The sequence below is a fragment of the Megalops cyprinoides genome, chromosome 3 (genome assembly GCF_013368585.1).
Source record: "Megalops cyprinoides isolate fMegCyp1 chromosome 3, fMegCyp1.pri, whole genome shotgun sequence".
In the NCBI taxonomy this organism is placed as follows: domain Eukaryota; kingdom Metazoa; phylum Chordata; class Actinopteri; order Elopiformes; family Megalopidae; genus Megalops; species Megalops cyprinoides.
In genome coordinates, this window is record NC_050585.1 from 33,836,288 (window position 1) to 33,862,520 (window position 26,233).

Consider the following 26,233-nt stretch of genomic DNA (forward strand, 5'->3'; position numbering starts at 1 on the left):
TTAGAAGTCCAGCTATGAGAGTAAATGGTAAAGATACACCAACTGCGACTCCAAGCAATGCTCCTAATAATGCTCCAGTTGAAACTCCTGCCACTAATTTCAGAGTCTTGTTTCTCACCCTCTCTCGTGCTCGTTTTCTGATCTCTGGTGTTTCCACTTCCACTCCTGTTTCCTTCATTATGTTCTGCACCTCTGCCTTTATGGCTTCTGCCAGTGTCTCAAGGGATTTATTTGTGTAGAACTTACCCCCATTATCTTTCCTTATCTTATCTATAGTTGAAAACAGCTCTGAAACCTGAAATCTGTTGCTCCTGTATGTAGGATTACTGTTCCTGTTGCTGCTTCTTTCCCTTTCTGCTCCTTCATCTTGTTCTGTGGCAGCTGTTGATTCCAGTCTTGATGTTGATGGAATTTGCCTCGCTAATTCTAGTACCTCTATGATTGCGTCCACCTGCGATCTTGCTTCTGGGTTAACCAATGTGCTCTGTCTCATCAGGTCTTCCATTTTTACCAGTAAATGTGCAACCATTGGATTGCCCCAGTACTTACAGTCAATGACATGAGCTCGATTTCCACAGCTTTTAACAAAATCTCTCAAGTGATCATTTGCTTGTATATGAGTTTCAATGGTCCTGTCATCATCAAGCTTGTCACCATGGGTGAAAAGGACAATTGCATGCTTGAGGGCTTCCTTCCCAAACCACTTCTGTATCTTTTTCAAGGCATCTTCCTCCTCTTTGGTGTGTCGATCTACTTTCAGCACTATGATGAAGGCATGAGGTCCTGGGGCACACTCAGTTAAACATGATACTAATGCATATTTCAGATCTTTCTCAGACCTGTCAGTGTCAAAGATCCCAGGTGTGTCAATGATTTTAATTTTTTCCCCATTAGCTTCCCCTTCAAAACATGTACAATCTAGTGTTAGGGATGTAGCAGAGCTTGATTGCTCAAACTTTTTGTAACTGTCTTTCGGTAACTTTTGTTCCAGAATTGTGTTTCCTGCGCTGCTCTTTCCGGCACCGGTTTTCCCAAGAAGCACAATCTTCAGCTCAGTTGACCCTTTAGTAGAGAAGGACATGATTAATGTGTTCATTGATCCGATGCACAGAATATGGTTGCTACAAGCACCTTGCTTCTCTACCACCTGACACACTGTACAGTGCTCTTCAGTTCTTAGATATTCTATTCTATTCTTAGATAACCATATTAAGCACAACACCCATGCACTGGTACCCAGCCTCACACTCTCACAATCACGGGGACGCCTGCTGGTTATCACGAGAAGCAGTCTCTGAAACCTTGATACAAGGCAAGCAAACAGCTGGATCCATCTCTCTGGATGCTCCTTCAGGGTGTTCTGGAATGGTGGGTTGTCCAGACCACACAGCATGTCTAAGGATGTCCCTCAAGGCTCTTTACTCGGCCCCTCCTCTTCTCCCTTTACATGCAATCTCTTGGCTCCGGCATCTCCTCCCACAGTACAACATCTGAAAGATCCTCCCCTATCTCACTACGTATTCAACGCAGCTCCTAGTTCAGGCCCTAGTCCGGTCACACCTGGACTACTGCAACTCCCTCTTTGCTTGCCTTCTTGTGTGTGCAATCAAACCTCTACAACTAATCCAAAATGCAGCTGCACAACTTGTCTACAATCTCCTTAAACATAGTCAAGTTAGCTCCTCATATCACTGGCTTCCTGTTATCGCTTCCATCAAGTTCAAAACCTTGGCGCTGGCATACAGGACAGTGAATGGGACAGCCCCCTCATACCTACGACCTGTCTTCAATCCCTATGTTCCCTCAAGATCGCTGCGTTCTGCATCTATAGGGCAACTGACTGTCCCGACCCGGCAGGGTCACTCTTCTCAGACACAATCCCTGTCTGTCCTGGTGCCTCAGTGGTGGAATGAACTCCCCACGGGGGTAAGGACAGCAGAATCACTGGTCTTCTTCTGACACAGACTCAGAATTTGCCAGAGATATTCCCATTCCAATTTATCAAATGCCATGTTGCTGCATTTTGCTTTCTGATGAGAGTATTGTATAGGATATAGGGCTCGAATAGTGTTATGCTCATACTCACTGGTCTGGGAGTGTTGTGAGTCTGGTCTGGCACTGTTGTTCATTCAAATTGAATGGATACCCTTATTTTCTGTTATGCTGGAAGTTGCTCTGGATAAGACTTTCTGTTATGTATATGTAATGTAATGTAACGCTCTACGAATTTAATTACACACCACCAACTTTGCAAGTGGCATCCCAGTTAACCCACACTTTACTGCAATGTGTTGTAAGTATAAGAGAAAAGGAGACTTGTATGGAATTTTCTGTTGGGCTTCTCCATTAATGGCTTACCCATCTTGTGGCTTTAATGAAGCTTTCTTGAAAGTGTGAAGCAAGTGATTGTACCTGCAAGTGAAAGAGCCAAGGTTTAGATTCCAATCTTGAGAAAATGCAGCCATACTATACACACATTTGCATACACACACAACTAACACACTCACTCAATATAAAACAGTAAAAAATGCAACATTTGAATCACATTTGTACTGTTATGGTGTTTTTTTATGTAATAATTTATGTAATGAATTGTTTATTTATGCAATAAATTTTGTATATTTCTCTTGCCTGTCTAAATAAAAAAGTTGTTAATTTATTTCCACATTTATTCATTTATGTATTTCTATATTTATTTATTTCTGTATTTCTATTCTACATTTATTTCTGTATGATTGTGCACAATATGTTAATATAGAAAGCCATTTTAATGTAATTGTAACACACCATTGGTGGAGTGCACATGGGCAGGCGTAGCAGATCTGAGAAACCAATATGATGATTGACTCTACGCCTTGTGGTCTCTATGATTGTTCCGAACCCTCTCTCACAAATAATACAGGATGTTGCAGCATGATATTTTTGTGACTTTTGTCCATGCCTCTCAGTTCAGTAAAATCTTCTGCAGTTACTGCTAACACCATGCAGCAGCACTTTAGCCAGCCAAGTACTGGATGTGCTCAAGGATCGATGCTTGCATGTAGCCACTTAGTTAGCCAACATGTCCTGACTTTTCCCAGGGGTTGGAAGCCCAGATGACAGGAATAGCCATTTATTCCAAATGTCACAATATAACACAACACTCTGAAAGCTACAATAAATTTTCACCACTAAGAAACTCAACAAACAACCTGAGATGCTAATTTCTTGTTGATCAAATGTCAGTCAAATGTTTGTTGATTTACATTTTACATTAATTACCCACTTCCAGGTTTTTCACTGTTGTGATGAGAAGGAGGATTATTTTTGAATACCTGTTTATGCTCTGCTTGTCTTATAGACCTATAGAAAATATTGTAACTGACTGTAGCAACCCAATGGGGTCACTCTTCTCAGACACAATCCCTGTCTGTCCTGGTCCCTCAGTGGTGAAATGAACTCCCCATGGGGGTTAGGACAGCAGAATCACTGGCCTTCTTCTGATGCAGTCTGAAGACCCACCTCTTCAGACTGCATCTCAGTTCCACTTCTATCCCCACCCCCAACACCTGCTACTTGTTGCACTTGATGTTAATTTTATGTGTAGTATTATGATGTATGATGAATTTGTGTTCTAGGGACTGTTGTATCATAGTATACTTGCCTTTTGTCAGAGTGCACAAGTTAACTTGGGGTAGGGCTTGAATGGTGTCATGCTCAAATTCACTGATCTGGGAGTGTTGTGAGCCTGGTCTGACACTGTTGCTCATTTAAATTGAATGGATACACTTCTTGTGATGGAAGTCACTCTGGATAAGTGTCTGCTAAATGCTTGTAATGTAATGTATCATATCGAAACCATTACATTACTTACATTATTGGCGTTTAGCAGACACTCTTATCCAGAGCGACTTACATTGGTCACAGTTTTTTACAATGTTATCCATTTATAGAGCTAGATATTTACTGAGGCAATTGTGGGTTAAGTACCTTGCCAAAGGGCACAGCAACAGTGCCCCAGCGGGGAATCAAACTGGCAACCTTTCGGTTATGAGTCCTGCTCCTTAACCACTATGCTACGCTGGTGCCCCAGAAGCCAGAAATACATTAAAAATGTAGAAACACAAATACATACATGCATTCATCCATTTATTTTTAAATAAGACAGCTTTCAACCTCCATATGCAGGAAGCATTAAATGACAAACTGAAGGGGAGACAACAGTCAGCCTTGGGAAACTTATAGGAAATGATAAGTGGTGTATAGAAATCTGAGCTGACCCATCATTGCTTGTCACTAAAATTGATACAACTAGTTTTATAAAATGTATGAATAATATCCCATCCCTTTGAGAATTTGCCAGAGATATTCCCATTCCTACTTATCAAATGCCATTTTGCTGCATTTTGCTTTCTAATGAGAGTACTGCATAGGAGCTGTCAATATATGAAGCAAAATGGCAAATGAAGCAAAGACTGTGAAGAAGTCATTGCTAGTCATCAGCAGCCAAACCCAATCAGTCATTAACAATGCCAGTTTCACAAAACAGTGTGATAGTACTTACAGTATATTTCAACATCTGCATCCATCTGATGGAAAGGCTGATAAATAGTAAGCAGGTTTTTCCCTTTTTGAATTAAAGGAAAATTAAAGCTGTATTTTTCTTTTTCTAGAACAACCCCTTGTCAACTGAAAATTGAATTCATGTCTGAAACAAAAGGAGCTAAATGATGTAAAAACACAAAGTTAAGGTCTACAGGAGTACCATTCTGGCCTGGTGATTTTCCTTTACAATTTAGGTAATGTATCCCTCACTTAATTTAAAGTATCAAGTGCACCCAAATGTTTTATACTGTCTATAAAATTGTATCTCTGATTCCAAAATATTTTAATAAAATTCACAAAGGGTTGAGTGAATTTGATGGGGTTTGTTGGGACTATATAAATAATATAAAGGCAAAAAAATGGAAATACCAAACAACATAAGGATATTTCTTAACCAATTAGGAGCTGGACCAGCCTGTGCCATCAGGACAGCCTCTGTCCTTCTGGGACTGCTGTTATGCATATTTTTTAGTGTTTCTAGTGGGATATTAGACCATTCTTCCAAAAAGGAGAGCCTTGAATTCTTTGAGATGAAGGAGATGGAAATCTATCCCACACTCTACATTCCAGAGCTTCCATAAATATTCAATGTTTAGATATGGTGATTGAAGAGGGCATGGAAGGATTTCCTAGTATTCATGAAACCACTCTTGAATCGATTTATCAAGTGTATGGGAAATTTACTGTCTTGGAATATGGGAACATCTTCAAGAAACAATGCTTGCATCATAGGGTGCACCTGGTTACTCATTCCTTGGCCATAATTCTAGCATGCAGAGTAATAATTGGACCCAATGAGATGACTGCCCATACCATAACACCACCATGTTTAATAGGTGGGAATGGGCAATGTGGGTTGAAGGCTTCCTTTGGCTTTCTGCTAATATAAACCTGTCTATATGTAGGAGAAAGACAAAAAGATGACTCATCACGCCATATTGCTTTCTTCCTCCACTCAGAAGTCAAGGTTTTGTGCTCATTATACCAGGCTGTGCTTCGTTGCGCAGTGGTCTTGGTTACAGGCAGGTTCAGAATAGCAGCCCTGCCAAAAATATCAGTTTTGTGAAGTTCACAACCTACAGTTTTTGGTGAGAGATTCAGATGTGTGGTCATTTCAGAGGCCATTGTTTTGTGATTTTTAGCAACTAAGTCATTAGAGGCATTTTTTTTCTTGTTTTACATATACCATTGTGATTTTCTCCACCATTCCCCTTTCCAAATTATACAACTTTGCAGTCTCTGTGAGTGATGAGCCTGCAATTCATAAATTATTTGACATCTACAAAAACCTGTTTGATGTCTCAGGTTGCTTTAAAAACTCACATATCGAGGTGTTGATTTTAAAACATCTTTCATAGCAGAATCCAAACAGTAATTGTGACCGCACGCATGATTTAGGGGCACATTCGCAAAATTGCCATTTTTGTTTTATCACAAGATAATAAAGTACAGATTCAGACCTACAAAATGAAGCATCACTTGCCAAGATTGACCAAATATTTTGGCCGTAATGCTCAATAGAATATCATGACTTTGCAAACCACACTTCTGAGAAATCAGCCCTTTTCTCTTCTGCTGTCATTCTCACCTACTCAGCTGTGACAGACAAACTATCCCAGTATGCAATTGACTATGAAAGGCTGGAGGACTAATGGCTGCTGATGGTTGGAAAATCCTTGCCATTGTTCATTGTGGGTGTTAGTTTGCATTTGAATAGTTGGAGGACTACCTGGGAGGAGTTTAGCAATTGTTTCAGCCACAGTGTTTCTCTAGGCACATGAAAGAAGAGCTAGATACTCTGAATTTGTGAATAAGAAACTTTTATTGAAATGCTAAAACAATTTCACAACATACATGACACAAAATAAAAAGTACAGTACATCCATACAGTACAATAGTATACTGAGTCCACTGATGCTTTCTCTTGGTGGCAATTCGTTTGTTGTCGTTCGTCATGTCACTCCTTCTCTCGTTACTGAAAAGTTGTCCGATGATGAACACGGCCTTTTCCAACTGTGACAATGCGCTGATCATACTGCGTAGTTCGTATATGCGTTCGTAAGAGTTTCTTTGAACAGGATTCGTATCCGAGTTTTGAGTTTTCTTTTCGCCTTCGACCGCAACCGCAGGTGAAATTGAGGATTGCCTCCATTTTTTGGTCACACTCAGAGTCAATGAAGTCAACGAACTTGATGGCATCTTCAGCTTCGTCAGTCACAACAGCGAACGGTACATCCTCTGATGGTTCTTCGAAATCCGCTTCGTGATCACTTTCACAAACCATACTTTTGTCCAAGTCCGGAATGCTTTCTTCGTCATTGCTGTCCTCACCTTCCGAGTCAGACAGGACAAGGTGCATCTGAACCCCCTCAAGAACCAATGAATGCTCAGCATTATGTTACGACACCACAAAAGAAGAAAGTATCGAAACTCCCACCACAGAAGAAGAAAGTATCAAAACTCACACCAAAGAAAAAGAAAGCACTCAAGGCCATTCCTTCTGGTTTCAGTCATAAATCCAGTATTGTTTAAGTTACATTTTTATCAAAATGGCTTTGTGTTGCAAATTGACACCACAGCGAATGTGAGTGGGTGATCTTGAACTGCACGACTGTATTAAAAGACGGAAGCATAAGATATGCCAGCGCTTGTTTTAATAATGAAACATAATAGGAAATCGACGACGTTTTCTCCCCTGTCAGTTCTCGGAGGACCAACTTGCCTTGATATTTATTGGTTTTTTTTTCATATTTACAGATCACTTTCAGTTTCAAAAAGAAGGGTGATGATAGATAAGCACTTAAGAAATTTGAATCCACCACTATCTCGTTTTTCACGTTGTTGTTTTCAAGTTGTTGAAGTTTGCTGTTTGAAGGTGTATCGTATTAGTTGCCCTATACGCTGTAGCTGTACAAATCTGATGTGTCCTCAAACAGGCCTTGCTCTCAGCTGAGAACTGTCTCATGTGGAACGGTACACATCCTGTCCCCATACTGTCGCTATACTTACTGTATGCACTTTTGTAAGTCGCTTTGGATAAAAGCGTCTGCTAAATAAATAAATGTAAATGTAAATGTGGAGGGTTTACTCGCGTCGGGTCACAATTATTGTTGCCATTAACATGAAACTAATAGAATATATATTGAGAGACAGAGAGAGAAAGCAAATCTTTCTTATTACTGTAAAATTTGAAAATGTGTGGTAAAACATCCCATAGAACACCAGTTCCAGCACCAGCACATAGTGAAACCTGATCACAATAAACCTAAATTTAATAATACACACATTAAACAGAGCAATTCTTGTGGCTGGTCTACTGAAAGCACTATACATAAGAAGATTTTACAGTCCATGTACACAGCAATTACCACAGTTCATATTTCACATATTGTGCACCTATTCCGTAGGATATTTTAAAAAGCCATTTAATTTAAACACCTTACCTATGGGTACAGCACACTCAGTACACCTGCAGATTTCTATTAATACAACCAGCTCCTTTACCACTGCAATATATGGTTATCTATTCAACACTTTATTCCAAAGAATTAATATAAATATAGTGAGTTATACCCAGGGATGGAAGTAACGAATTACAATTACTCTCGTTACTGTAACAAAGTTGATTTTTTTGTGTACTTTTTTAAAACTAATTTTACTTTTACTTAAGTATGTTTATGTTGAGGTATTTTACTTCGCTACAATTTAAATTGTCTCCGTTACAGAGTTTAAAAATAGTCTCCATGAACCACGCGCCAGGAAATGACGCGATCCCCTACGCCAAGAAATGTCTACGCCTACATATGTCTCTGATGGAGATCGGCACATTACTGTGCCAGGCTTTTACGCTAAATATAACATGTAAAAGGTGACACAATTGTTAAAGTATATACCATTTTGTATGATCGTAATAGCCTGAGCATTTATTAACATTTGGCATTTATTGTGCTTTTTTTCAATTTCTATCGAAGCAGAAATTAGCTTGCTAACTAGGTGTATCATTTGGCATGCTAGCTTGCAAGCTAAAGTTAGCTTGCTAGTCACCTGCACTGAGGAAAGTAGCTATAAAACAAACAACAAACTGTGATACACCGACTTTATTAAGTACCAGGCATGACATGGTGACCACCTCTGAGTGTTTATTGATTTTCACAGATCATGTGCAAGTCCACTTCATATATTCTCCTCCGGCTAAACGCTCTTCAATTAGGCTATGTGATCAATGTCTGGTCTGTTGTCACCGCTACGACGATGACAGAGGGCAGACTCACTGGACTTGCCCTTACGAGCATTCATCCTGAAATGAAAATAGACAGTGAAGAAGTGCGCGAACAATTCGATGCGACCGGGAGAAGGAGGGTAAACTTCAGATAGGTAGGCCAGATTTCATTATTCATTAATCAGTCAGTGGCGTTTCTCTCTCTCGATGTGTGTGTGTGTGCGTGCGTACGTGCACGTGCACGTTCACGTGCGTGGTCAGTTTTCTGTGCGTATCCTAAGAAATCCTTCAGGTGCCCCTGCTCGTTGCTAATCATAGATCATTTGGGGGAAGCCTGCAAAGCAGCATTTAGTGACTTAAGTGAGAATAAAAATCAGGTCAACTCCACACATATCTTGGTTTGGTTGAGCATTAACGAGTGGTGGTGCTAGGGCTATTGCGACTGCATTAATGGATTTTCTGGTCAAATGTGGTTTAAAAAAGGAACATTTGACTGGCATTGGGACAGACAATGTCTCTGTAATGACTGACATAAATAATGGTGTTTACAAAGTCCTTCGAGATGAGTATGGCCTGTCCAGTCTTGTGCTCACTAGATGTGTGTGCCATTCTCTCCAGCTAGCTGTCAGCCATGTATCACATGACACCATACCAAGAAGTGTGGAGTACCTTGTGAGGGAGACATATAATTGGTTTTCTGTGTCTTCTTCATGGAGGGATGCTTACAGGGCAGTCTATGAGACAATAAACATTGGCGAAAAGCCCCTACAAATCACTCAGGTGTGTGCAACACGGTGGCTGTCCATTGAGCCCGCAGTTGACCGCATCCTGAACCAGTGGGATGAGGTGAAGCTGCACTTTGGCCTTACAAAGTCTTCTGAGCATTGCTACATGGCGGAGACACTTTATGTAGTGTACAGTGACCCTCAGAATGTACTATACCTAACATTTTTAAGGTCGGTTCTATCAGAAGTCCAAGCAGCTGTGAGGGCTTTTGAAGCTGAGCAAGGAGACCCGCTCAGGCTTTTAGAAACTTCAATGATTGGTCTCATTAAGTCTGTCGCCACACATGTTTTAAATCCAATGACAAGAATTAACGTCCTTGGAAGAGGCAATTGATTTTAATTTGTTAGTATACTTTATTTTATATCATGTTTATTTTTTATTCCATTTAAAAATATTTATGCAATGTTTTATGTTTTAATTTAATTTGTTAATGCACTTTATTTTATAAAGGTGATCTGAAATTAAAAAATAACGTTATATATATGCTCTTGCCCTGTCTGCATTACCTGGGAAAGGTCCTAGAAGACAATCTATCTGAACCTCACCAACCACACAGTTTAAAAAAAAGTAACTAAGTAAGTAAGTAACTTTTACTCAAAGTAAATCTTAAATAAGTTACTTTTTACTTTTATTTGAGTGGATTTTTACACAAGTAATTTTACTTTTACTTTAGTACAATTTCACCATAGCAACAGTACTTTTACTTGAGTAAAATAATTTAGTACTCTTTACACCTCTGGTCATACCTCATCCAAGAAAAAACTGCTTTGAGCAGGCATGCAAAATCTTAAATTCAATCACATTCACATTTACGTGAATTTATATGACAGATGATCTTTTCGAAGGTGACTTACATAAGGGCGTATAATAAGGTCACCACAGTGCTGACAACAGACAAAAGCAGATTAAGAAAATAATACAGTATAAAAAAATATGTTCTTAACCTTCACTCGTGCAGCTAAATGCAAGTACTTTTTTTACACTGTTTGGTAGGTTTAGTGACCCCCAAAAGGAGAGATGTTGTTTTTCAGAAGAAAGTGAAAAGGACTCACCTACTGTGCTGGCTAAGACTCTGTCTCTCTCAGGTAGCAACTGGCTTCACTCGAGTCAAAAACACTTTCCTTCTGCTGTATCTCTTATATCATGCCAACTTCCTTATTATTGGTCACACTGGTTAATGTCCTTTGTATGTCATCATTTTGCCACGTGAGGACTTCCTCCTGAGGACTTCTTGTATTATGCTGACACCCTATATTTCTGTTTTGAAAACAATCCAATTCACCAGTGTCCTTCATTTCATGTACACTACTGGCAACAATATCTGCATATTTTGAAGGACCTCTTTGTTATCAAGTTATTTACTTGCATTAAGACCAGCTCTTCTGAATATCATCATTATAAATTATTGAAAACGGATGGAACAAGAAAAATGGAATTGCCATCTGAACCCATAAAAATGGTGTATTTCTGCCATCAGGAATTACATTTCCCCTTGTAACTGAAATACAACTACTTGTTCAGGACATATAACTGTTAAAACAACTTGCCATAGATGGTCAACACATGAGGATTTCTTTTGCTTAACCATTGTAAAACATAGTGTCAACAGGACCTGAACAACAAAGCTCTATGTATCCAACTCTGTGAAGTTCATATTCTCTGTCAACTGGAAAATGTCATGGACTATGAGGAAGTGTGCACCTCAGTCTTCGGTGTGATGCCTCTGAAGCATAACCTAACCTCACCAGACTAGTTGGATCACATGTGTTGTCACACAGCAGAATGGCATCTTAGTGGTAATCAGATGAAAAAGGAACTCGCATACATCACTTCTTCTTTATAAGTAAACAGATTCCTTTAAAACCATCTATATAGTCAGTTTCATTTCAGTAAATTTCACTACCTCTACGTTTGGTTTGGAAAGGGTGGCAGACTATTTCTCTTAAAGACTACAGACTACTTCAGTGACAGAAATTAGTCAAATCTGTAGGACATTGTGGGACACTTTCACAGCAAAACAATCAGCACAATAGCTGATGAAGACATCTGCATTCAGTTGACAATATCAGCATGCTTTCAATTCTTTCTTCATGTCAAGTATTCAACTGTTTCATGCTGTAGTTGTGACCTGTAAAAAGAGATTTATAACACTAAAATTCAACATTTAATTAGATTATATTAAAGGTGCATCACATGCATTGCACAGATTGCATAGCATGTTAAAATGTCAGTCTTGATGTCAATATTTACAGTTACCACTTGTAAGAATGGCATCATCATACAGAAGAATGAGTTTCTTGATATTAAGAATGTAATCGATTACATTAAAAATAGAATTACAGCATATAAGGATGACTTGGAACCTGGTACAATACTGTTACTGGTTTGAAAAATCCCAAATGCAACTGTGATATCAGTGGCCGCAATTCTACCAAGAAAGATGTTTACTAACGGGAATATTAACACAGACATGATTAATATGTAGAATACTAATGAGCTTATTTGAAAAAAATATTGTGAAAGAATTTCAGTCATGAACAAGGAAAGTATTGTTGCTACCTAATTTACAATTACATTTTACATTTATTCATTTGGCAGATGCTTTTATCCAAAGCGACTTACAAGTGAGGTACAAGACAACACAAGCGAAAAATTGAAGCATGTAATCATTCAGTTGTAATATGTGGATGTATAATTTTCACATTTAAATGGAATTGCCATCTGAACCCATAAAAATGGTGTATTTCTGCCATCAGGAATTACATTTCCCCTTGTAACTGAAATACAACTACTTGTTCAGGACATATAACTGTTAAAACAACTTGCCATAGATGGTCAACACATGAGGATTTCTTTTGCTTAACCATTGTAAAACATAGTGTCAACAGGACCTGAACAACAAAGCTCTATGTATCCAACTCTGTGAAGTTCATATTCTCTGTCAACTGGAAAATGTCATGGACTATGAGGAAGTGTGCACCTCAGTCTTCGGTGTGATGCCTCTGAAGCATAACCTAACCTCACCAGACTAGTTGGATCACATGTGTTGTCACACAGCAGAATGGCATCTTAGTGGTAATCAGATGAAAAAGGAACTCGCATACATCACTTCTTCTTTATAAGTAAACAGATTCCTTTAAAACCATCTATATAGTCAGTTTCATTTCAGTAAATTTCACTACCTCTACGTTTGGTTTGGAAAGGGTGGCAGACTATTTCTCTTAAAGACTACAGACTACTTCAGTGACAGAAATTAGTCAAATCTGTAGGACATTGTGGGACACTTTCACAGCAAAACAATCAGCACAATAGCTGATGAAGACATCTGCATTCAGTTGACAATATCAGCATGCTTTCAATTCTTTCTTCATGTCAAGTATTCAACTGTTTCATGCTGTAGTTGTGACCTGTAAAAAGAGATTTATAACACTAAAATTCAACATTTAATTAGATTATATTAAAGGTGCATCACATGCATTGCACAGATTGCATAGCATGTTAAAATGTCAGTCTTGATGTCAATATTTACAGTTACCACTTGTAAGAATGGCATCATCATACAGAAGAATGAGTTTCTTGATATTAAGAATGTAATCGATTACATTAAAAATAGAATTACAGCATATAAGGATGACTTGGAACCTGGTACAATACTGTTACTGGTTTGAAAAATCCCAAATGCAACTGTGATATCAGTGGCTGCAATTCTACCAAGAAAGATGTTTACTAACGGGAATATTAACACAGACATGATTAATATGTAGAATACTAATGAGCTTATTTGAAAAAAATATTGCGAAAGAATTTCAGTCATGAACAAGGAAAGTATTGTTGCTACCTAATTTACAATTACATTTTACATTTATTCATTTGGCAGATGCTTTTATCCAAAGCGACTTACAAGTGAGGTACAAGACAACACAAGCGAAAAATTGAAGCATGTAATCATTCAGTTGTAATATGTGGATGTATAATTTTCACATTTAAATGGAATTGCCATCTGAACCCATAAAAATGGTGTATTTCTGCCATCAGGAATTACATTTCCCCTTGTAACTGAAATACAACTACTTGTTCAGGACATATAACTGTTAAAACAACTTGCCATAGATGGTCAACACATGAAGATTTCTTTTGCTTAACCATTGTAAAACATAGTGTCAACAGGACCTGAACAACAAAGCTCTATGTATCCAACTCTGTGAAGTTCATATTCTCTGTCAACTGGAAAATGTCATGGACTATGAGGAAGTGTGCACCTCAGTCTTCGGTGTGATGCCTCTGAAGCATAACCTAACCTCACCAGACTAGTTGGATCACATGTGTTGTCACACAGCAGAATGGCATCTTAGTGGTAATCAGATGAAAAAGGAACTCGCATACATCACTTCTTCTTTATAAGTAAACAGATTCCTTTAAAACCATCTATATAGTCAGTTTCATTTCAGTAAATTTCACTACCTCTACGTTTGGTTTGGAAAGGGTGGCAGACTATTTCTCTTAAAGACTACAGACTACTTCAGTGACAGAAATTAGTCAAATCTGTAGGACATTGTGGGACACTTTCACAGCAAAACAATCAGCACAATAGCTGATGAAGACATCTGCATTCAGTTGACAATATCAGCATGCTTTCAATTCTTTCTTCATGTCAAGTATTCAACTGTTTCATGCTGTAGTTGTGACCTGTAAAAAGAGATTTATAACACTAAAATTCAACATTTAATTAGATTATATTAAAGGTGCATCACATGCATTGCACAGATTGCATAGCATGTTAAAATGTCAGTCTTGATGTCAATATTTACAGTTACCACTTGTAAGAATGGCATCATCATACAGAAGAATGAGTTTCTTGATATTAAGAATGTAATCGATTACATTAAAAATAGAATTACAGCATATAAGGATGACTTGGAACCTGGTACAATACTGTTACTGGTTTGAAAAATCCCAAATGCAACTGTGATATCAGTGGCTGCAATTCTACCAAGAAAGATGTTTACTAACGGGAATATTAACACAGACATGATTAATATGTAGAATACTAATGAGCTTATTTGAAAAAAATATTGTGAAAGAATTTCAGTCATGAACAAGGAAAGTATTGTTGCTACCTAATTTACAATTACATTTTACATTTATTCATTTGGCAGATGCTTTTATCCAAAGCGACTTACAAGTGAGGTACAAGACAACACAAGCGAAAAATTGAAGCATGTAATCATTCAGTTGTAATATGTGGATGTATAATTTTCACATTTAAATGGAATTGCCATCTGAACCCATAAAAATGGTGTATTTCTGCCATCAGGAATTACATTTCCCCTTGTAACTGAAATACAACTACTTGTTCAGGACATATAACTGTTAAAACAACTTGCCATAGATGGTCAACACATGAGGATTTCTTTTGCTTAACCATTGTAAAACATAGTGTCAACAGGACCTGAACAACAAAGCTCTATGTATCCAACTCTGTGAAGTTCATATTCTCTGTCAACTGGAAAATGTCATGGACTATGAGGAAGTGTGCACCTCAGTCTTCGGTGTGATGCCTCTGAAGCATAACCTAACCTCACCAGACTAGTTGGATCACATGTGTTGTCACACAGCAGAATGGCATCTTAGTGGTAATCAGATGAAAAAGGAACTCGCATACATCACTTCTTCTTTATAAGTAAACAGATTCCTTTAAAACCATCTATATAGTCAGTTTCATTTCAGTAAATTTCACTACCTCTACGTTTGGTTTGGAAAGGGTGGCAGACTATTTCTCTTAAAGACTACAGACTACTTCAGTGACAGAAATTAGTCAAATCTGTAGGACATTGTGGGACACTTTCACAGCAAAACAATCAGCACAATAGCTGATGAAGACATCTGCATTCAGTTGACAATATCAGCATGCTTTCAATTCTTTCTTCATGTCAAGTATTCAACTGTTTCATGCTGTAGTTGTGACCTGTAAAAAGAGATTTATAACACTAAAATTCAACATTTAATTAGATTATATTAAAGGTGCATCACATGCATTGCACAGATTGCATAGCATGTTAAAATGTCAGTCTTGATGTCAATATTTACAGTTACCACTTGTAAGAATGGCATCATCATACAGAAGAATGAGTTTCTTGATATTAAGAATGTAATCGATTACATTAAAAATAGAATTACAGCATATAAGGATGACTTGGAACCTGGTACAATACTGTTACTGGTTTGAAAAATCCCAAATGCAACTGTGATATCAGTGGCTGCAATTCTACCAAGAAAGATGTTTACTAACGGGAATATTAACACAGACATGATTAATATGTAGAATACTAATGAGCTTATTTGAAAAAAATATTGTGAAAGAATTTCAGTCATGAACAAGGAAAGTATTGTTGCTACCTAATTTACAATTACATTTTACATTTATTCATTTGGCAGATGCTTTTATCCAAAGCGACTTACAAGTGAGGTACAAGACAACACAAGCGAAAAATTGAAGCATGTAATCATTCAGTTGTAATATGTGGATGTATAATTTTCACATTTAAATGGAATTGCCATCTGAACCCATAAAAATGGTGTATTTCTGCCATCAGGAATTACATTTCCCCTTGTAACTGAAATACAACTACTTGTTCAGGACATATAACTGTTAAAACAACTTGCCATAGATGGTCAACACATGAGGATTTCTTTTGCTTAACCATTGTAAAACATAGTGTCAACAGGACCTGAACAACAAAGCTCTATGTATCCAACTCTGTGAAGTTCATATTCTCTGTCAACTGGAAAATGTCATGGACTATGAGGAAGTGTGCACCTCAGTCTTCGGTGTGATGCCTCTGAAGCATAACCTAACCTCACCAGACTAGTTGGATCACATGTGTTGTCACACAGCAGAATGGCATCTTAGTGGTAATCAGATGAAAAAGGAACTCGCATACATCACTTCTTCTTTATAAGTAAACAGATTCCTTTAAAACCATCTATATAGTCAGTTTCATTTCAGTAAATTTCACTACCTCTACGTTTGGTTTGGAAAGGGTGGCAGACTATTTCTCTTAAAGACTACAGACTACTTCAGTGACAGAAATTAGTCAAATCTGTAGGACATTGTGGGACACTTTCACAGCAAAACAATCAGCACAATAGCTGATGAAGACATCTGCATTCAGTTGACAATATCAGCATGCTTTCAATTCTTTCTTCATGTCAAGTATTCAACTGTTTCATGCTGTAGTTGTGACCTGTAAAAAGAGATTTATAACACTAAAATTCAACATTTAATTAGATTATATTAAAGGTGCATCACATGCATTGCACAGATTGCATAGCATGTTAAAATGTCAGTCTTGATGTCAATATTTACAGTTACCACTTGTAAGAATGGCATCATCATACAGAAGAATGAGTTTCTTGATATTAAGAATGTAATCGATTACATTAAAAATAGAATTACAGCATATAAGGATGACTTGGAACCTGGTACAATACTGTTACTGGTTTGAAAAATCCCAAATGCAACTGTGATATCAGTGGCTGCAATTCTACCAAGAAAGATGTTTACTAACGGGAATATTAACACAGACATGATTAATATGTAGAATACTAATGAGCTTATTTGAAAAAAATATTGCGAAAGAATTTCAGTCATGAACAAGGAAAGTATTGTTGCTACCTAATTTACAATTACATTTTACATTTATTCATTTGGCAGATGCTTTTATCCAAAGCGACTTACAAGTGAGGTACAAGACAACACAAGCGAAAAATTGAAGCATGTAATCATTCAGTTGTAATATGTGGATGTATAATTTTCACATTTAAATGGAATTGCCATCTGAACCCATAAAAATGGTGTATTTCTGCCATCAGGAATTACATTTCCCCTTGTAACTGAAATACAACTACTTGTTCAGGACATATAACTGTTAAAACAACTTGCCATAGATGGTCAACACATGAGGATTTCTTTTGCTTAACCATTGTAAAACATAGTGTCAACAGGACCTGAACAACAAAGCTCTATGTATCCAACTCTGTGAAGTTCATATTCTCTGTCAACTGGAAAATGTCATGGACTATGAGGAAGTGTGCACCTCAGTCTTCGGTGTGATGCCTCTGAAGCATAACCTAACCTCACCAGACTAGTTTGATCACATGTGTTGTCACACAGCAGAATGGCATCTTAGTGGTAATCAGATGAAAAAGGAACTCGCATACATCACTTCTTCTTTATAAGTAAACAGATTCCTTTAAAACCATCTATATAGTCAGTTTCATTTCAGTAAATTTCACTACCTCTACGTTTGGTTTGGAAAGGGTGGCAGACTATTTCTCTTAAAGACTACAGACTACTTCAGTGACAGAAATTAGTCAAATCTGTAGGACATTGTGGGACACTTTCACAGCAAAACAATCAGCACAATAGCTGATGAAGACATCTGCATTCAGTTGACAATATCAGCATGCTTTCAATTCTTTCTTCATGTCAAGTATTCAACTGTTTCATGCTGTAGTTGTGACCTGTAAAAAGAGATTTATAACACTAAAATTCAACATTTAATTAGATTATATTAAAGGTGCATCACATGCATTGCACAGATTGCATAGCATGTTAAAATGTCAGTCTTGATGTCAATATTTACAGTTACCACTTGTAAGAATGGCATCATCATACAGAAGAATGAGTTTCTTGATATTAAGAATGTAATCGATTACATTAAAAATAGAATTACAGCATATAAGGATGACTTGGAACCTGGTACAATACTGTTACTGGTTTGAAAAATCCCAAATGCAACTGTGATATCAGTGGCTGCAATTCTACCAAGAAAGATGTTTACTAACGGGAATATTAACACAGACATGATTAATATGTAGAATACTAATGAGCTTATTTGAAAAAAATATTGTGAAAGAATTTCAGTCATGAACAAGGAAAGTATTGTTGCTACCTAATTTACAATTACATTTTACATTTATTCATTTGGCAGATGCTTTTATCCAAAGCGACTTACAAGTGAGGTACAAGACAACACAAGCGAAAAATTGAAGCATGTAATCATTCAGTTGTAATATGTGGATGTATAATTTTCACATTTAAATGGAATTGCCATCTGAACCCATAAAAATGGTGTATTTCTGCCATCAGGAATTACATTTCCCCTTGTAACTGAAATACAACTACTTGTTCAGGACATATAACTGTTAAAACAACTTGCCATAGATGGTCAACACATGAGGATTTCTTTTGCTTAACCATTGTAAAACATAGTGTCAACAGGACCTGAACAACAAAGCTCTATGTATCCAACTCTGTGAAGTTCATATTCTCTGTCAACTGGAAAATGTCATGGACTATGAGGAAGTGTGCACCTCAGTCTTCGGTGTGATGCCTCTGAAGCATAACCTAACCTCACCAGACTAGTTGGATCACATGTGTTGTCACACAGCAGAATGGCATCTTAGTGGTAATCAGATGAAAAAGGAACTCGCATACATCACTTCTTCTTTATAAGTAAACAGATTCCTTTAAAACCATCTATATAGTCAGTTTCATTTCAGTAAATTTCACTACCTCTACGTTTGGTTTGGAAAGGGTGGCAGACTATTTCTCTTAAAGACTACAGACTACTTCAGTGACAGAAATTAGTCAAATCTGTAGGACATTGTGGGACACTTTCACAGCAAAACAATCAGCACAATAGCTGATGAAGACATCTGCATTCAGTTGACAATATCAGCATGCTTTCAATTCTTTCTTCATGTCAAGTATTCAACTGTTTCATGCTGTAGTTGTGACCTGTAAAAAGAGATTTATAACACTAAAATTCAACATTTAATTAGATTATATTAAAGGTGCATCACATGCATTGCACAGATTGCATAGCATGTTAAAATGTCAGTCTTGATGTCAATATTTACAGTTACCACTTGTAAGAATGGCATCATCATACAGAAGAATGAGTTTCTTGATATTAAGAATGTAATCGATTACATTAAAAATAGAATTACAGCATATAAGGATGACTTGGAACCTGGTACAATACTGTTACTGGTTTGAAAAATCCCAAATGCAACTGTGATATCAGTGGCTGCAATTCTACCAAGAAAGATGTTTACTAACGGGAATATTAACACAGACATGATTAATATGTAGAATACTAATGAGCTTATTTGAAAAAAATATTGTGAAAGAATTTCAGTCATGAACAAGGAAAGTATTGTTGCTACCTAATTTACAATTACATTTTACATTTATTCATTTGGCAGATGCTTTTATCCAAAGCGACTTACAAGTGAGGTACAAGACAACACAAGCGAAAAATTGAAGCATGTAATCATTCAGTTGTAATATGTGGATGTATAATTTTCACATTTAAATGGAATTGCCATCTGAACCCATAAAAATGGTGTATTTCTGCCATCAGGAATTACATTTCCCCTTGTAACTGAAATACAACTACTTGTTCAGGACATATAACTGTTAAAACAACTTGCCATAGATGGTCAACACATGAGGATTTCTTTTGCTTAACCATTGTAAAACATAGTGTCAACAGGACCTGAACAACAAAGCTCTATGTATCCAACTCTGTGAAGTTCATATTCTCTGTCAACTGGAAAATGTCATGGACTATGAGGAAGTGTGCACCTCAGTCTTCGGTGTGATGCCTCTGAAGCATCACCTAACCTCACCAGACTAGTTGGATCACATGTGTTGTCACACAGCAGAATGGCATCTTAGTGGTAATCAGATGAAAAAGGAACTCGCATACATCACTTCTTCTTTATAAGTAAACAGATTCCTTTAAAACCATCTATATAGTCAGTTTCATTTCAGTAAATTTCACTACCTCTACGTTTGGTTTGGAAAGGGTGGCAGACTATTTCTCTTAAAGACTACAGACTACTTCAGTGACAGAAATTAGTCAAATCTGTAGGACATTGTGGGACACTTTCACAGCAAAACAATCAGCACAATAGCTGATGAAGACATCTGCATTCAGTTGACAATATCAGCATGCTTTCAATTCTTTCTTCATGTCAAGTATTCAACTGTTTCATGCTGTAGTTGTGACCTGTAAAAAGAGATTTATAACACTAAAATTCAACATTTAATTAGATTATATTAAAGGTGCATCACATGCATTGCACAGATTGCATAGCATGTTAAAATGTCAGTCTTGATGTCAATATTTACAGTTACCACTTGTAAGAATGGCATCATCATACAGAAGAATGAGTTTCTTGATATTAAGAATGTAATCGATTACATTAAAAATAGAATTACAGCATATAAGGATGACTTGGAACCTGGTACAATACTGTTACTGGTTTGAAAAATCCCAAATGCAACTGTGATATCAGTGGCTGCAATTCTACCAAGAAAGATGTTTACTAACGGGAATATTAACACAGACATGATTAATATGTAGAATACTAATGAGCTTATTTGAAAAAAATATTGTGAAAGAATTTCAGTCATGAACAAGGAAAGTATTGTTGCTACCTAATTTACAATTACATTTTACATTTATTCATTTGGCAGATGCTTTTATCCAAAGCGACTTACAAGTGAGGTACAAGAAAATTAAACAACCATCAGTATACAATTCTGTGCAGACATCAAGAAGTAAGCTTTAAGATGTTACAATTGTGATATATTAAGGGCTGATTTTTCTTTCTTGTGGTCACTGTGACCATGACTGTTGCACAAACAGTATAATGTAATTACATTTGATGCAAGCAAAAGGCCATTCACATAGATGGTTGCACTGCCTTTAGTGTAGCCTACCTCCAGGGTTTTGCAACAATGTGACGGGCTTCACAGACAACTGCATTTGGTAATTGACGATGAATAATGACAACACTGGAGAGCAATTTCACCATCAGAAACAAGAACTCAGAACTAACCGTTTTGTTACCAAATTTTATTTTTTTCTGATGAGTTGCAGGGACATTAAATCAACAGACAGTGACCAGAAAAAAGGAAAGGGAAGGAAAAGAAAAAAGAGAAAACATCACCTGTTACATTACATTATGTGTCTTTACTTTATAATTCCAAATATCTACTGTATTTGCCTGTACTAAAGATTTCTCGATTTGCACATATGTGTAACTTTATTTTACAGGTAAGTAAATGCCATATAGTAAACATTTCGTAAATGGTGTTATCTCTCTGAATGTCGGTTTTATACTAACTTAGTCATATAAATTTATGCTGGTGGAACCAAGCACAATTGTAGAGCGCAAGTGAGTTGCTGAACTTGTTTGGTGAAAAACCAGAGCCAATATATGCCTCCCTTGCTCTCAGTCGGTAACTTCCTTCTCAAAAAATTATAGCACTTTGCACTGTATGGCAACAGAGGGGATGTCTGGTGCAAATGAGGGCTTGGTCTGGTGAAACAGACATACTTTCTCGCCAGCAGAAGTGAATGCTTTTGTGAAGGGCAAGCCAGCTGCAAAGTTCCTCCAGCAAAAAACCAAGACTGTCAGAGAAATGCCTCCCTAGCACCAAGTTGGTAACTTCCTTCTTAAAAATCACAATGCTTGCACTATGTAGGATGAGACCAGATCTGAGTTCAGTTTTAATCTAACATTAAAAAGGTACTCATTGCACATCTGGTGCACATTGCACCACACAAATGAGATGGACTGATTTCTTATCAAGGGAGTGTCTCGTGCCAGAATTTGGATAAGCTCCAACCCTAAAAGTCATCCAGTCTTGAATACTCATGCTTACTTAATAGAAAAAAAATCATAACAGCACTGTGCACAATAGCACAGCATTTGACTCAGATTGAAATGAAATGTATTCAAGAGTCACACAGGTTGTGCTTGAATGAAGAGTTCTTAACAGTCAGACCTTTTCTCTTGTCCTTCTAATTTCATATTCTTGGAATATGGAGAGAAGTACAAATAGAATGAAATGTTGAAGCTTGCCCTGCTCCATCATATTAAGTGTTCTGGTTGGATTTACTTATGAAAAATGAATAATATAACAGCTCATTTTCGTCCTCTCCCTTACACCAGAAAGTGATGACTTCAATTGCTGGCTTAATCATATGCTTGTTATCAGTAATAGCAGATGAGAAAAAAACAAGCTATCTGTTTAACACATATACAAACATACTATCTCATTGTGTCATGTCATTACAAACCTGTAATCATTTATTCTTCCATTTTCATAAACCGATTTGGGATGTAGATTCACACTCACACTGATGTGTACATGTAAGTTTTCAATCAGAGCAGTAATTACAAATGTCAATCCATTTAGAAATCAATGCAAGGATATGTGGTTCGCCATAACAGTGTCAGTTACCTTCAAGATGTGTATGAGCTAGAAGATATGAGGATGATGTTCTTCACTGTGTCATGGTTATGTCTGTGATTTTTTTTGCACTGACAGGGTGTGGTGACCCATAGGAATTCTTGGACCTAGTCTTGTTGACACAGTGTGGAGTTTGTTAATGCATAACCCACTGCTCATGTCGCCTCACTGCTGCCCCCTGCCTGCGGATGGGCAAACAGGATTTTGGTTAGGCTGTTCTCTGTTACATGGACTCGGTCACCAGAAAAGTAATACATAGTATAAATGCAAGGAACCAGGGTCAATGAAATCATAACAATTTTGCAACATAGGTATTCTGTAAAGCTGTCAAAGTCAGAGGATGGGAGCTAGACAAATAGCAGGAAGTCTGTCACTTCTCTTGGCAGATGCATAAAAATGTGGGTAGTCTGATCAAATGATTTAAATTAGAGCTAACTACAATGGTTCTCAAGCATTTTGGAGGCAGCCTTTTTTCTCATGTCAAATTCACTTAGTACTTTGTACTAAATGATTTATACCTTTGTTTGAATACATACTGTAAAATGTATTGAAGCATTCATCTCTGAAAATTGTGTTCTTGCTGTAACATTGTAAAGCCATCTTTTAAAGAGGATGTTTAAAATTGTTCGATTTTTGAAATTATTAACTGCAGTGTTGTCAGTGTTGTTGACTGGCATATCAGTGCAAATGTTATCCTCAGAACTGATTGAGAAGTATTGAGTTGTTGAACAGTTAACCTGAACTGCCAATGTATATTTTGAGAATGCTTTTAGCAATCAGACATTTATCTCATGTAGAGTAATCATGCCATGTCTTTTTACACTCAGGGGTGACATCAACTGTCAAAAGTGACAAGTTGACCAAAGGACTGTGTTTAAAACACAAAGGTTGTGTCATGAGGTTGTGCCTTGGAATATTATGGGAAGCATCTTCAAGTAGATTAGTACCATCACAGTCAGATGCCGTAACCATAAGGAAACACAATAAAAAGCGCCAATTCTGATTAACGCAAGCGCATTTGGACCTAAAAAGTGCCACAGGTCACCGGGTTAGGAGCCCTGCAGGGTGGCACCTATTTCTCCAGCACATTCAGCTATCCAGTGAAAAGAGGAGACTGTTGATAAAACACATTTGAACAATACACATCACAAATGTACCAGTGTTGATGTTTTAATTGAGATTGTTCGTGTCAGTACTTCAGCTTGATGTCTTGCTTGTGTTGTGTTTTTCTCTGTTTTCCTGTCTGTCAGTGTGGGTGTGTCTTTGTTTTTGTTTTTTGCGTGCATGTGCTTTTGTTTTTGTCCCGTCGTATCACAGCATAAAATCACTATCCAGGACCTACTCCGCCATTGTCTCCCGATAATGGAATGAACTTCCACACTTCAAACGTTCTGCCAAGTCCCTCTCTGTCTTCAAGAAACATCTGAAGACACAGCTCCTCTGCTCTCACCTGCACACCTGAAACACTACCCCCTAAAGGAACTTCTCCTACTGAACTTTAAAATAAAATTTTTAAAAATTGTAATGTAATGGTTCAACGCACTGGTTAGCTTTACCAGCTAGTTTGTACCTTGCCTGGCCAACCATTGAAACCTGGTTATGCAGTGCTTCTAATATTGTTGACTCCTTATGGTTTTTGCTTGTGTTGTACTCTACCTCACTTGTAAGTCCCTTTGGATAAAGGCATCTGCCATATGAATAAATGTAAATGTAAGGAGGCTTTAAAAACTGGAAAAACAGGTACATGTCTTACAGATGGCATAGAACCCCCTGTAACCCTGCATGAGGTTTACTCATGGAACAACTGGAGACCAAATCAGATGCCAATCAGAGGATGTATTCACAGATCTCATCCAGGATTACAGCATGTAACATTAGAATCTTTAAAAGGACAACAAAGGGATGAGGGAGAGAGGAACAGTACCATCCAACATTCAGTCAGCATCCAGTATCTTATATTACACAGCTTTGTAATATTTTTCAGTGTACTGCAGTTGCTTTACTGATCACCACAATAATGAGCATACTGTTCCACTCCTTGATGTGAACCTGGACCTCTTTTGCTATTTTACAGTGTTTGGAATGCAGTAAAACATGTTCAATATATTGGTCTTGTTGCTTGCACCTGTTTATATAAAGTTGCAAAATCAAAACACACAAATGATGATACCTCTGCTGTGATGTTAGATCATGCGACAGAATTCCTCAATCCTCAACAGCACAGCTACCTTCTTAAAGGTCCATATTGAACACAACAGACTGGAATACTGTGCCATATCACAGTACTTTCCTGGTTAATACTTGTATATACTATGATATCTGTTGACTGGTATGATACTGTATGTAACATTAATTGTCTTCAGATTGAAAGCATACCTAGGTATTCGGTTGATATTCTCACTGTCTTTCCATTTAGTTCGTTTTTTAAATAGTAGCACCCAAATACAGTCAGTACTAAGCATCCGCCACAAGAATTTTTTTTTGGTCCCCTGCTGCATTTTTGCAATTCCAATATGGACCACTAGAGGGAGGAAGACATCTGAGGATTGAGGGATGCCATAGTGACTCTCATCACAGTGAAGTCCATCTCCATACTCCACCCTTACACCTGGAAGAGAGTAACTGGAGTATATAGAATGGTGTGTGACCAGTCTGCAAATTTCAAACTTCCATTTTCCAAATCTGCTGGCTTTTTTTAAATTTAGACTGTCTGTCTTTTGCAAATTTGATAGACTTAACAGACAACCATGGCAACATTCTGGACTTGAATCTTTTATGATTTAGTTTCACAATGATGGAGAGAGAAAAGGATAGTGATGTGGGTTACAGCACAGGGTGGTCATTTTACCGCTCTAACCTCAAGTTCACCTGAGATTCACAATTTACGAAGAGAAACATAATGGGGGGTGTTCAACCCTTAAAGGCCTTAAAAACCCAGGAAGCAAACATATGACTAAATGAAGTAACTGAATACTAAATCCCAGAATATAGTAATATTATTAGCACTGAGTGACTTACACCATCTAAACCTAAAACAGCAAACAGCTTTCAGTGTTGCAGCACTCACTCACAACTTCAGCACCCTGGACAGCAATAGCTTCATCATAACAACAACACTGGAAGAACTGGTAAGTGGATAGAACTATACAGTCAGTGTTTGGCAAAGCGATTTGAATGAGCACTGTATTAAAGATTTTATCTGTCTTCCCCTATTGTTTTGGTACTGTTTGTGTAATACTATGTGCCGCTTCCAACATGATTCTCCACAGTGTGTGCTTGATGTATTTGGCAAGACATGCTTTACAGAT

General features: G+C 37.4%; 1 protein-coding gene across 1 annotated transcript; it reads right to left on the reverse strand.

The window, feature by feature from the left end:
* Positions 1–6,943, reverse strand: LOC118774473 (GTPase IMAP family member 9-like). Its single transcript, XM_036523816.1, has 4 exons — positions 6,748–6,943; positions 541–1,062; positions 119–333; positions 1–12 (listed from the first exon to the last, which is right to left on the reverse strand). Exons 1-4 carry the CDS (start codon positions 6,941–6,943, stop codon positions 1–3), a joined length of 945 nt encoding a protein of 314 aa, XP_036379709.1.
* Positions 6,944–26,233: the final 19,290 nt, after the last annotated feature.

Bases quoted from the DNA above. Each gene is read 5' to 3' on its own strand.
- LOC118774473 (XM_036523816.1), bottom strand. From the start codon at position 6,943: ATGCACCTTGTCCTGTCTGACTCGGAAGGTGAGGACAGCAATGACGAA. The intron at 1,063-6,747 runs GTGACCAAAAAA...TCTCTACTAAAG, and splicing joins TGACTTCATTGACTCTGAGT to GGTCAACTGAGCTGAAGATT. The intron at 334-540 runs GGGGCAATCCAA...GAAGCAGCAACA, and splicing joins TGTCATTGACTGTAAGTACT to GGAACAGTAATCCTACATAC.